At 37.9% G+C, this 13,981-nt stretch overlaps 1 protein-coding gene across 1 annotated transcript in view; it reads right to left on the bottom strand.

The window, feature by feature from the left end:
- LOC109928229 (cleavage and polyadenylation specificity factor subunit 6) overlaps window positions 1–13,981 on the bottom strand; it is a gene marked incomplete at its 5' end in the record, with an annotated part of 48,483 nt that overhangs the window by 16,635 nt on the left and 17,867 nt on the right. The window contains one exon of the mRNA XM_048607304.1: window positions 12,177–12,322. Within this exon, the coding sequence (XP_048463261.1) occupies window positions 12,177–12,322 (146 nt within the window). The remainder of the gene's footprint in view (window positions 1–12,176; window positions 12,323–13,981) is intronic.

The following is a 13,981-nucleotide window of genomic DNA, read 5'->3' as shown; positions in this document are numbered from 1 at the left end:
TTCCACTGAACTTCACATGATCATAATTAGACAGAATTTGACATGAAATCACAAGTGACCAAAAGTCAAAAAGATGGATTTAAGGAGAGTTAATATGTGATGTACAAATGCTGGATAAATTGGATCAATGAGAAGAAATTAGGTTCATTTGTAAAATGCTTTACTTTTTACCATCAATATCATGTGCTGCTAGGATTAAAATGTCTGCTAACCACTAACGTTGGTTACAACTTTTTTTAGCAACTTGTTTATTGAAGATTGCTGTTTAATTGGCATCTACACAACTTAGAAGGAACATTACTAGCCACAGAGTATAATAAACAGTTATTTCACAGGAGAGGTCAGTGAAATATCATCCACTGGTCTCCACAAATGCCTTTAATACTAGCCACCAACAGTTGTGTCAAGTCATAATTCAAATTTGCGATTACACGAACAAAAGTTAAAGATTTAAAGAGCACCCACAACAAAGGATGGGAGATACATGAAACAGATTCCCAAACAAGTCAACTCATGTCTAGATTTGTGTCTGTTGAGAAAGAGAGTTAAAGATTTTAATAAGTTGGAGACATTTCCATTGTGCATGGAATCAACAGGTGGGCGTCATGATGGAATGTTAAGTACAGTAAAGAGCCCAAGCTTGATGGATTAAATTCTTATTTTCTTACTCCATATTTTATATTCCAATGTTTATAAATGACAGCAGAGTTAAATACAACAAAACCAGTAAAGCCTTAAAGTATAACATTTTATATGACAGTACGTTAAAGATATTTCATAACATTAAACAAAGTTGAATCATACTTGCTTCCTACTACTAAGCCTTAATAATGATGAATGTCACACAAAAGGTTTGTGTACACAACTAGCAAAAGCAACTGTGAAATCTGAAAAGGAGTCCATACTGTAAGCTAAAGTTGCTGAAACTGACAAAGCATATCTGAATTTAACTCCGTCCTACAGATTACTCCAAGTTACAAACATTCATATTCTGAAGAAGAACTTGTAGGCAGTCTAGTACCAACTGATACTGGGAGTAACCACAACTACATAATACACTCCAATGGGAATGGACAGCCTAAGACTTTACATGGTCAGAACTGGGACAGCCACATGTGGGCAATTTGTTGAGTGAATTTTTTTGCTAACACTTTGGTGTAAGCAGCATCACTACATTAAGAATCTATTCAAACTCTGCATCATACATTGGTGCTTTATCTGGGGACTGCTCTATCCAATATTTTTAAGGCACAATTATACTCACACAAGCAGTTACTACAGAAAATGTGAGTGAAAAGGAAATGCTTTTTGGATAAAGGAGATGCTAACAAGTGAAGTGGTATCGTGCATATTGATCTTTTCCTATTGCTAAAATTTCTACAAAAAGTTCAGATCATATCAAGTAGCAGAAGACAAGAATCAGAAAAGCAGGATGAGTGAAATATTCTGTCACGTTGCTCTGTTTACTTCCTCTAAAGCTGATTACATCTAAGCTAGCAATTATAATATATTAATTTTCAACAAATTACAATAATGCGGAGTGATTATAGATTGAGATAATGTGACTTTGAAATTATCATGATTTGAAATCCACTGAGCAAGCAGGAGGAGGCAGAAATGACAGAAGACCAAAAGCTCAAATAGAGGGATTTTCAGAGGTGGGTACAGAAGTTGCAAAAGACAAACAATAGAATGAGGCAGGCAAGTTACAAAGTGAAACAGTTTTGTCACCAATGATGAAACATGCAGGGGACGGAGGGATGGGGCAAGGGTTTGATATCCTCTTAATGTAGTGTTCATCTTCCTGCTAAGGAAAGACAGAACATTTAGTACAGGCCAGGCACTGTTCCACAGTCAGAGGGATAAGCATTAAGGTGAAATTATTGTCAGTCTTTGCATTTTTTTAAAAAAATCAACCTGTTCAGAAATGTTGTTACAACAAACGTCTGGAGCAGGTGGGAGTTGAACCTGGCCTAGAGGTAGGGTCATTACTACAGTGCCACAAGAGCCCATGTCAGTTTTTCCTTACTTTTATTATTTAACCTACTTTTCTAATCAATGTGTTCAGAAATATTACTACACGCCTCTGGGGCAGGTAGGTCTTGAACCTGGGCCTCCCAGTCCAGGGGTAGGGACACTATCACTGTGCCACAAGAGCCCTTGTTAGTCTTTGCACATTCTTGTCACTAATTCAGAACACCTGCCCAAAATTGATTTAAGAAGCGTAAACCAGAACATTATAGAATGAATGAGGTGGAGCTAGCAAAGGGGAAAAATATATATAATTTATAAAAATATAATTTTATATATAAAGAATAAAATTTATATCATCTGTGAACAACATAGCTCAAGTTCCCCTGCCCCTCCTCAAACCCCACCCAACATCTAGTAATAACCTGGGTAGAAGTTATTCATAATCTATGGTTCAGTAATTAAGTTAAAAATACATTGTAAAATAATTTTCAATACACAAACTATTTTGCCAAACTTATTATATACTGTATTGCTATCTTGTTCTTGTCTTCAATTTTTAAACACCAGATCCCCCATCCTGCCCACCCACCGACCTAATAAGCAAAAACCAGAAGTTAATTATCATGGGGAGATAAGGATTTCTTGCGTAAAACTCTTGGACCTCTCAGTGAAGTACTATTTTGCACAAAATAGCAATAGCTTAGTGGTTTCAATGTTATTCCTAGGCTCGGTGAATTGGCAAACTTTTCAGATTTAGCGAACTATCTGCACAATATGAAATTAACATATTGTGTTTATTCGAGCTTGTAAACATCATTTCTTCTGAATGTTTTCTTAAAATTCAACCATTTTCTGCAGCTGAATGTAATTCTTTGAGTGTGAGAATTGATAATAGGTAGATTTTTTTTTCCACAATTGCAGGCATGCATACTAAGGATTCGGATGTATACAAGTACGGTAATACTCCATTATAACCTGATACCCCAATTAAATGATTTAGGGTAATGGAACTTGACTCTAAACTCAAATTTTACTGTATGCCAAACCAAGACAAAAACCTTTAGCTTGTGTAGCCATGTTTACTCCAACATTATTCCTCTGCCCCCAATCCTCCCCAAAAACATCCATCAAGACAAAGTTAGATGAAGCAAAAGACTAATCAGCCAGTTGTTATTTGCCCTACAACAACATAACAGAATGCATCTCATTTGCTTTGTAGAGCTACCTCAGTGCATAACGAGTAAAGATATTAATCAAAATTGTACAAAGCAATATAGCCAAGAAAGCCTCTTGCTTAATTCTCAATCTGCATCACCAGGGTATGTTTAAGGTTATTACAATTGATGTTAGTCCCATTGCAGTAAAAAGGTTGAAGGTTGGCAAGGGCTTGTGTCAGGGAAATCAGCCAGGACTCCTGGTACTGAATACTATCCAGGGAATATCTGGTAATTGTGCAATTGTATGTTCATATCTGCATGAATTTCAGAAAAAAATAGGATCAAGCTCCCCCTGTGAAGACTGATACAGTGGAAAAATCTGCTAACACTCAGCATCAATATTTTCACAAAAAGAAAGGCCAATTAGTCAAGTATTCTAAGGCAGCCCCAAAGTGAGTCAGCATTTTCATTAAGGGTAAGGAAAGCTGATTAAACAAGGGATACTGTTGGGAAGGTACATTGTTAGCTTTAGAAGTTTTTGTCATGTCTTCAATTAGAATTTTCTGTTTAATAATACAAGTTTTATACTGGAGTTATTTTTGATTTGAATACTGAAAGGGCACAATTTGCTTGAGCACACCAATTAAAGTTATGAGGAACCACAGATACTTATTAAATCCTAGGAGAAATGTGACTTGAATCATAATGTCCAGTGATTCACAGACACAGAATCTGACTTCAATATGTCTTTTTACATAATTTGCGTTTTTCTTTTAGAAACAGGAAGTCACTTCTTACTCGCTATAATTCCATAAGAGGGCACAGTTGTCATCTTTGTCCATTTGTTTCCTTTGTCTCCTCTATTCCCATTTCTTTTTCTCCCCTTTCTCACTTGTCTGCCTTCTTTGAAAAGACTTGGGATTCATAATTGAAGTTTGATTTTTACTTGTTCAAAAATCAAAGGTGAGATTTTAATTCACGCAAACCACAGCCATTCTTAGAGAGTTAAAATCAGACTCCAAATGTTTAAACCAGAAAGTGATTTTGGTTCTACTGGAAGTTCAGATTTCACAAAACCAGACTGATATTGGGATGCCAATCATCTAAATCTGGCAATATATTCCAAGTGGCAGATTTCAATCGTGCCAGGTTTCATTTCCTTCAGACCTCTCCTTTGCTTTCACCAATCTTTCCAGTCTTCCTCAGGTCATGAACATTGGAACTACATGCAATTCTAATGATTATGAGCTATAAGAAACCTAACATGATGTGCTAAATTTTACATATATGAAATTTTAAGATCAACTTTCACACACCAACTTAAATCAAACCAATGTATTAACACACCCAGTCACATACTTATAAGATAAATGAAGTACATACAAGCGTTGGCCCCAAGTCCAATCTTGCTTTGAAAGCATATTTTTATATCTAATAATTGTCTACTATTCCAAGGTCACTGATCAATACCTTAATACTGCCTCCATATTTAGTAGCTGTTCCAGTACTACTTCATTCTCCTGGGCAAGTTACAAGAACAAAGCTTCAAATGTGACAGGATAGTTCCTCACTTATCTCTAGCCTTTAATCAGTCAAAAATGTATCTTAACAAAGCTTATTGATAGAACTATAGTTAATACTGCACTGACTTTTGTGTTCTTCTTCCTCACAAGCTACAAATAAACTAATCTGAAGCAGCCAAAATTAATATTCAATTATTCCTTATTCTATTTTATCCTATTCTTTCCTCTGACTTGAAAACTTGCCTTCACACAGGATTTTGGATTGGAACTGGGTAGTATGGGAGGTGGCCAACAGCATGGTTAGAAATATAAGTTCTGAGAAAGCTAATAAAGATGGATACAGACGTAGCAAGATGAAAGGATTTATTAACAATTCCAGAATTCAAGGGCACAATAGCTGAAAGCTCTGCCACACAAAGCAGAGGTGCACCTGGGCAACAGGAAACAACACATAATAGACTAGAGTTGGAAAAGCAGAGGAAGTGAGTGTCAAAGAGGGCTGAAAACAGTGAAGCACAATGGAGCAAATGTGATGAAGATTTTAAATGAGGATTTTGAAGTCATTGTGTTAGAGTTGGAGTGCCTATGGAAGCCATACGATAAAAGGTGACATTAAAAAAGGCAATGTAATTAAAATACATAGTTGAATATGGCACAGTACTTGCATCAAGTGGAAGTGAATCTAGAGTAAAACTCAGGAAGCCAGCATGAGAGAAATCAAGCCTGGAAATGATGAAGGCATTCAATAAGGATTTTGACAAGAGTAAGAAATAAATTGCAGGCAGACATGATACAGTGATGTGGATGGAGGTCTAAAGTTAAGCCCAGAGTTAAAGAGGACATTAAAAGTCCATCATTAAATTCAACTTGAGAAAACTGGGTTAGCAAAATGAATAGGTTTGGATAATGTGTTTCAATTGGAAGTCAAGCAAGATGCTTTCACTCAAACTTATCCAAGATTTAATTTCTTTTAACACAAGCAGCAGCACGGAGGTATTCGTGATGGTGAAGAGATAAAGCTGGGTGTTGTTGGTACGTGTAGAGAAATTGATTGGATGCTTACAGCTGGTCACCTTCTATCTGATTTATCGTTTCTAATTTTAGCTTGGATACATGCACTAAATGTTTTGAACATTATTGCTGAGACGGTTCATCTCATCCAGTAGGGACAACAAGGTTGTTATAATTCTTGATTGTAAACAAATGTTAAATCAAGGTTCGACATTATGTTATTATTTGGTGACTCTTGTTCGAAAGTGCATGTTTGGCTGTCAGGGCAGGTTCAGGTTCAAGTTGAGTTGGTTGGTATCCTGGGCTCATTTATCATCCAAGATAACTTGATTCATACATGAAAAATTGCCAGTACATTTGGAATTGTACTCCAAGTACAGCCCCAACTGCTTCAATGGCTGAGATAAATCAGCTAAGCCTGAATGTGGAAGAGAACCTGGAACTTTTCTCTACCACACCAGGTAGTGTTTTTACCCTCTTGGCCATTGAACAATCTATCTCAATCATTTTTATTCATAGGCAAAAATCTATTACTTTCCAGTTTAGTAATCACCAATTAAAAGTATGCTAATTGCAAACAAATTAGGACAAAGCCTTGAATTAAATGGTTAATACTGTATTCAAAACAGTGGGATGTGCAAATGTCAATGTAGAAGTTGAAATATACAAAATTACAAATCCCAACAATTTCAACCAAACCTGGCTATAGCTTGGTACCCAAAAGTAATACGGGTACTCGTTAATCAAAGTGACAAATTCTTGCTGTCCACCAAGGTCAAATTCATGTATTCACTTTCATTAAAAAGTGTTGGAAATCCACTGAATGGGTATTTCTTTCATCTTGTACTCTAATGTGGGAATACCGAAGGGGTTAAAGGATAGACCTATTTGGCAGACAATTATAATAACTATCCGACTCCCTGTTTTATGGATTATTCATTTTTGAAACACTTTATGCCTTGGTATAGCACGTTTACTGGGAAGCTACGATTATAAATAAAAACGATCGAGATAGATTGTTCAATGGCTAAGAGGGTAAAAATAGCACATGGTGTGGTAGAGAAAAGTTCCAAGTTCTCTTCCAGGTTCAGGCTTAGCTGATTTATCTCAGCCATTGAAGCAGTTGGGGCTCTACAGTATATCTGCTAACCACAATCCAGTGAGATCTGTCACAATTGCATAAACGGATATTAGGTGAGGACATAAGTTGCAATGTTTCCCAGACACAAAATGCCCAGGACTGTTAGGATGATCCAGTATGGGTTGCTGAGGTTATCAATCCTCTGTTCATATATAATCAGTTTCTTAACTTAAGCGAGTACGATAATATAACTGTTACATCGGCCAGCGACCCAGCAGCTTGTGCAAATGATCCCGAGACACAAGTTCAAATTCTGGCAAGACAGCTGCAGGAATTTAAATTCAATTCTTTAAATTAATCCAAAACAAATGAACTGCAGTGGTTCAAGAGGGCCATCTCAGGGGCAATTGAGGATCAGCAATAAATGCTGGCATTGATACCCACATTCTGTGAATGAATATTTTAAAAAGCTAGTAGCAAATATCGTGACCACTAGACTACCAGATTGCTATAAAATCCCATCTAGTTCACTTATATCTTTCTGGGAAGCAAATCTTAGTCCTCAACTGTAACAGCCTTTGTAATTCCAGACCCATAGCTGATGGTTGATTCATAAAGGCATCTGAAATGGTTGAACAAGCCTCTCAGTTATGCCAAGAAGCTACATAAAGGTATCATCAGCATAAAATCACAGACTACAACAGATCAAGAATGCAACTCACTGCCACCTTTTTGAGGGCAATTAGACACGGGAAATGAATGTTGGCCTTGCAAGTGACAACCACATCCAACGAATGAATGCTTTATCTACATTTATAGGCAATTCTTCCCCCATGGAAAATCTGAAAACCTGTGGTTCCAAACTCTCATATTTCAGAAGTCATGTAGGTAGGATGTCAGAAGGCTGGTGATGTCAGTTGAACTCAGTGTCATTACCAGCAGGTACCTTTACTTTAAACCAGTGTGAGAACACTAAACACTCAAAACTGACAAAAGTAAATGTTTTAAGCAATAACCAACCTTCAGAAAGGTAGGTGTTTTTTATAGAAAGATAAATGCCCTTTAACTGCATAGAGTCTATATTTATATAGTTAAGAACATTTTGGAGTCAGAGACATTCTGCTCTTCCATTTCCTACAAGCTCACAAATATTTACTTCCTCCTCCCATAAGACCATAAGGTGAAGGCCATTCAGCTCATCAACTCCACCATTCAACAAGGACATGGCTAATCTAATAATCCTCAATTTTGTTTTCCTGCCCATCCCCATAATTGATTCTCCTACAGATTAAAAATCTACCTCAGTCTTGACAGCCCTCTGTGGTAAAAAAAAAATTCCACAGAAACAATATCTTCTGAGAGAAGAAAATTCTCATCTTTGTCTTAGAAGGGAGATCCCTTACTTGGAGATTATGCCTTCTGGTCCTATGCTCGCCCAAAAGGAGAAACAACCTCTCCATATCTCCCCTATCAAGCTCCCCAAGGATCTTGTATGTTGCATTCAGGCTCCTCTCATTCTTCTAAACTCCAATATATACAGCCCAATCTACTCAACCTCTCCTCATACAAAAGTTCTCCCATACTTGAGATCAACAGACTGAATCTTCTCTGTACTGCCTCCAATGCTGGAGATAAGGTGACCAAAACTGTTCTCTAGGTGTTGTCTGCCTAGTGCCTTGTATACCTTTAGCAAGCCCTCCCTATTATTGTACACCACTCCGTTTGAAATAAAGGCCAACATGCCTCCCCTATTACTCACTAAATTTATATGCTAGATTTTAGTGATTCATGCACAAGAATCCCCAAATCCCTCTGTGTTGAAGCTATCCTCATATAAATAATATTCAGCTTGCCTATTCTTTTCTGCCAAAGTGCATAACCTGACATTTTCCCACATTATACTCCATCTGCCAAGATTTAGCCTGCTCACTTAACCTGTCCATATCCCTCTGTAAACTTTGTGGCATGCTCACTACTTGCTTTCTCAACGGCATTTGTGTCATCTGCAAACTTCACATAGTACAATCACTTCTGTCATCAAAACTATTTAAATTATAAATAACTGTGGCCCCAATACAGATCCCTGTGGCACTCCAAAACACCAACCCCCAAAATTTAATCACTGTCACATATTGTTCAAAAACAAGCTACAGGAATGAAATTTGGCTTGATTGATTCACCGTTTCAAACCAAACAGTCTTACAGTGAAGACTGCAATTTATTCAAGTCATAAAGACAAGAGTCACCTGATCTGAAATACAAATGATGATTGTCAGGTGTTAGGAGCATTAAACTAGTCTCAAATGAAGAATGAGCCAGTTAGTGGAGAGCTGAAGGTGCCCAAGGAGAATGTCTGAACAATAATTAATAGCCTTAAAAAAGAAACTAGAGGATAAAAATGGGGTAAGTAGTAAGAAAGGGGAGCGGGGCAAATAGGATGGGATGGGGGAAGGTAGAGAAAGCAAGGGACCAGGTAGGTGCAAGACAGGTATAGAATGGATTAAATGAGTAAACAGGGGATGCGGTACAGAGTGGGATGGAGGTGTGGGGAAGCAGGCATGAGCAGGGGATAGGGAATGGAGTGAACAGGAAATGGCAGTGAGGTGTGGAATATGGAGGAGGGGATGAGGGGGTAGAAGCAGGAAGACAGAACAGTGAGGAGTTTTGTACAGTTAACTAAGTTGTACAGTGGAATGGGCTGAAGAAGCAGGTTCAAAGTGGCGTTGAGGGAAGTGGAGGGAGGGGTAGCAGGGTGGGAGAGTTGGATTTGGATGAAAGAATCAGAAAAAGCAGTCTCATTGGGCCATTAAACAGAAGGCTTGGAAGGGAGATGTGGAAGGAGCTGGTGAGTCAGATGAGGGGATGTATTGGGGGAGCATGCAGACTCAAGAGCAGGATGTAGAAAGGAGGAAATGAAGGCAGAACAGAAAGAAAGGTTAGGAAGGATAGAAGGTGGAAGAGAAAGCACAGAGGAGATACAGAGGCAGTGGAGGGGCAGAGATGGCGAGACGTTGAAGAAATTAAGCGAATGACTGATGGACAAGTCCCATTATTGAATTCCAATTACATGCAAACAAAGATAGAAAATAGCTGTGGTGCAAACAAACATTAAGGTAAGCAGCATCCCAGTTCGGAATACTTTTAGGAGAATAAGGACTAAAGGAATATTCAATACCAAAATAAAACAGATCCAAATGGATCCTCATTCAGGTAACTTTCTGCTGGTTGGCACTACGAATGAAAGTAATAAAATCTCTCAATCACATGACATGTTAGGATGTCAATGCCAACAACAAACATAGAAACTTTTGCTTGGCCCAGTGCTCATCCTAAAATGACTAAGGTACGTAATGCAGATTAAGAAAAAAATATTCTTTTCCTGATAATTTTTTAACCAGCTTGTATGTAGTTTTGTTTCAACTTACCAGAAATTCATGAATTTCAGATGCAACATTGCAAAGTAAAATCAAACAGGGTGACTTTATGACATTAGTGTATCATCAAGCCTCATTGTAGGTTGGTGTGATCAATGTGTTTTATTTTAAAGATACAATAGTTATCACACACGGGTACAAACACAGTCTAAAAGATAAGTACGTTATTGGTGCTTGGGGGAAAATTTGTTCAGTACTCCAAAACTGACAGAGACAGGGCCTGACAGTGTGAGGGAGCTGAATTAACATCATAATATCATCACTGCCCTCGGCTTGAGTAAATTTGTCAAGGTGACTGGAAGAGGCAAGGATCTGATGCAGGCTGAACTATTTTTTTTAAAATCATTTCATTTAGAAACTAGGCAAAGATTCACATTACAAACAGCATGAAAGTTTAAAAGAAAGTAAGAATCAGGAAATAGTAGTTAAATAACGTCAAGTTTGGTTTTAAAATCCTGTAGATTTACTAGGTAAGAAGTGCTGCAGGAAGTGAGGAGCCCTGTGTTCCATAAATACCAAGAAAAAACATGAGTTGAAACTCAAGACTATGCAACAATACTGAATTCAACATAACAAGGGACGTAGCGAGGGACAGGATACAGAATAAAAGATTGAAGCTTAAATTGAACAGAAGGGAAGTTCAGAGAAACAGTGATCCAAGTAGCATTGACAAAAATAATTAACTGCATGTTAATTTATTCTCCTCACACTGTTAGACCCAGTGACTCCTCCTAGCCAGTTCCCAATGTTAACAGCGCTCGTCATTCAAAACTATTACAAAAAATTACAGAAAATGCTATTAAATTATCATTTTTGATAAATAAGGGAGATTAGGATTCTACCCCTTTATGGGATCATATTTACAAAGTGGAATTATCTTTTGAAGTGCATAAGACAAAACTAATCATGCTGAAAGCATTAGGAATGTGGCACACGTTGAACTGGAGTAGACAAATAAAGCAATTGGACTGGCAAGCAGCTCTGAAGTTTATGGGTCGATACACAGAAACGTAAAGTCAGCATGTTTTGTAGTGGTACAACGGATGTTTCCGGCTTTTGGAGAAGAACATACCCCTAAACCTTTGAAGGGGTGAAGAGAAATGATGCACAACACACAAAACATCACCTGTCCAGTTTGAAGTCTCAAGACGTCATCACGAAATGCTTTGTTTCTCTACCCCCTCAACTGCACAGCACAATTAGATCTCATTGTGCACTGATTGCACAAATACAAGATTTTATTGCAACACAACATGCTGGAGATTGTGGATTCTGGGAATACTGATGGGAATGGACAACACAACAAGAAAATCTGTTGAAAAAATATACGATATTATGCACTGTTCCTTCCATCATATTTCCAAAATATCCATTTAAACACATTTACAGTTCACAATATGAAAACAGAAACATTTGTCATATTAAATTGTTAAGGAGTAGGGAGTGAAAACAATGGTGAATACGAGAATTAATACCCCCAATCATATTCCCTCTGAGCCAAAACTGTCAGCCTGATTGTGTAATATACAGCTGAAATACTTCTCTTAACCCACTCAACAGTATTGAAACTTGCTAAATTTACTGCTGCTTTTCAGTAGAAACAATTTTTCTCGAAAAATATTGGCTTTTTGCTTTCCCATTGGTGAACAGCTATTTCAGAGCAACAAGTCTTCCTGCTCCTGTAAAACTTAACATGACAAAGGTATGGAGTTGAAATTTAGTATCCATTGAACTATTTCAGTTCATTATCTAATGACAATACTTCCATTTAATTTTGCATGTGCTAGAATAACCAAATGGAAACATATTGTGCCACAAAAAGCCAGTGTTAGTTACTGGCTTACTAGCATGGGACCAGAGTAATCCCTAATATGACTGGATAGGAAACAGTTTTCTACCATTCCACTCGTACAGGTATTACTCTGGATCATAAACATACAGGTCTGAAAAGAGGTTAATGAAGATCTAATGTAGTGTAGAATTTCCAAAGATTTACTTTTCTTGGATTGTGCTTCAAACTGGTTGAGATTCTGTTTGTTGCAAGGCATGACCTCTGGTCTCTGTCCATGAAGTTCTCTTTTTGGAAGTAGCTCCATGACACATCGGACGGAACTTTCAGAGCCCAGATATACTTCAGCAAACCTGGTCAGAAAGTAGAGGAAGACAAAAAGGAAAATAGGTCTCCATTACTCATCACAACAGAACAATATAGCAAGCCATTTTTAATTTTCTCCCCATTTCTCCCGAAGGCCTGTCCCATGCTAGATAAAATGGAATAGCTTCACATTATCTCACTCCAACATCCATTGTTCCTGCATAAACCCAGTCAAGGGGTATAATCTAGGATGACCATAAGATACAGGAGCAGAATTAAGCCATTTTGCCCACTGAATCTGCTCCACCACTTCAGCAAGGCTGGTATGTCTCTCAATTCCATTCGCCTGCCTTCTCCCCATAACCCTTGATCCCCTTACTCATCAATAACCTATCTCCATCTTAAATACACTCAATGACTTGGCCTCCACAGCATTCTCTGATAACAGGTTCCACAGATTCACCACCCTCTGGCTGAAGAAATTCCTCCTCATCACAGTTCTAAAGGGTTTGTCTCTTCATTCAGAGACTATGTCCTTTGGTCCAGTCTCTCCTAATTGTGAAACATGTTCTCCACATCCATTATTTCCAGGTGTCTCATTATTCTGTAAGTTTCAACGAGATCCCCCATCATCCTTCTAAATTCCATTGAGTTCAGCCCCAGAGTCCTCCACCACTGCTCATATGAAAAAGCCCTTCATTGCCAGGGTCATTCTTGTGAATCTCCCCTGGACCCCTCAAAATAAATAGAGACAAGCATTCATGTTTCTAACTGTAATCCAGTAGAATGCTGGTGGAAAATGCACATGTACAGACCAAGCTTATTGTAGGATGCAAATATTCTTTCCCATTTCCTAATAGCATTGTAGATACATCGACATCAGTTAGACAATAGCAGTTCAAGGAGGTACCACACCACAGTTTTCTCAAGGACAATTAGGGGTGAACATCAAATACTGGCATTGCCAGTGATGCATCCCAAGAAAGAATAAAAAGGAATGCTGCTAACACTTGCTGTCCTGATGCACGTTTGAAATGTGGCACTTTGGAAAATCACTGGAGCATAAGCAACGGCTACTCAGAGCATGAGTAGAAGAAAAATATCCAGTTCACTTCCACTGTTGTTTAAGCATGCTGTATTGTTATAAATTGGGTTATGTCAGACTTTAGATATATTAATTTTACCTCTTGAATAAACAAAATAACATGAGAAATAGTAGGAAAAAAAAAAGGTCTGTCAAGCTTGCTCTGCTATTCAATATGATCATGGCTGATCTTAGGCTTCTCCTCTATATTTTCAATCATTCACCCAACGTGCTTCAATTAGTACAAGTCATCAGTGGACAGACAACACAAAACAGTTTGAATGGATATGTTTAAAACAATGTGAATCTTAAGTTCAGAAACAACCAAAACAAGATATGGCTGTACTACCTCCCATTCCTTTCTCACTTTTTAGTGCAGCACACATTTTTAAAAAAACATTCAGTGGATATAGAGATAGTAGGAACTGCAGATGCTGGAGAATCTGAGATAACAAGGTGTAGAGCTGGAGAACACAGCAGGCCAACCAGCATCAGAGGAGCAGGAAAGCTGACGTTTTGGGCCTAGACCCTTCTTCAGAAATCTTCATTTCGTTTCAGGCCTAGACCCTTCTTCAGAAATGAAGATTTCTGAAGAAGGGTCTAGGCCCAAAACGTCAGCTTT

Source organism: Rhincodon typus, chromosome 17 (genome assembly GCF_021869965.1).
Source record: "Rhincodon typus isolate 14 chromosome 17, sRhiTyp1.1, whole genome shotgun sequence".
NCBI lineage: Eukaryota > Metazoa > Chordata > Chondrichthyes > Orectolobiformes > Rhincodontidae > Rhincodon > Rhincodon typus.
Note: the sequence above shows the minus strand (reverse complement) of the source record. Positions and strands in the feature narration are given on the sequence as shown.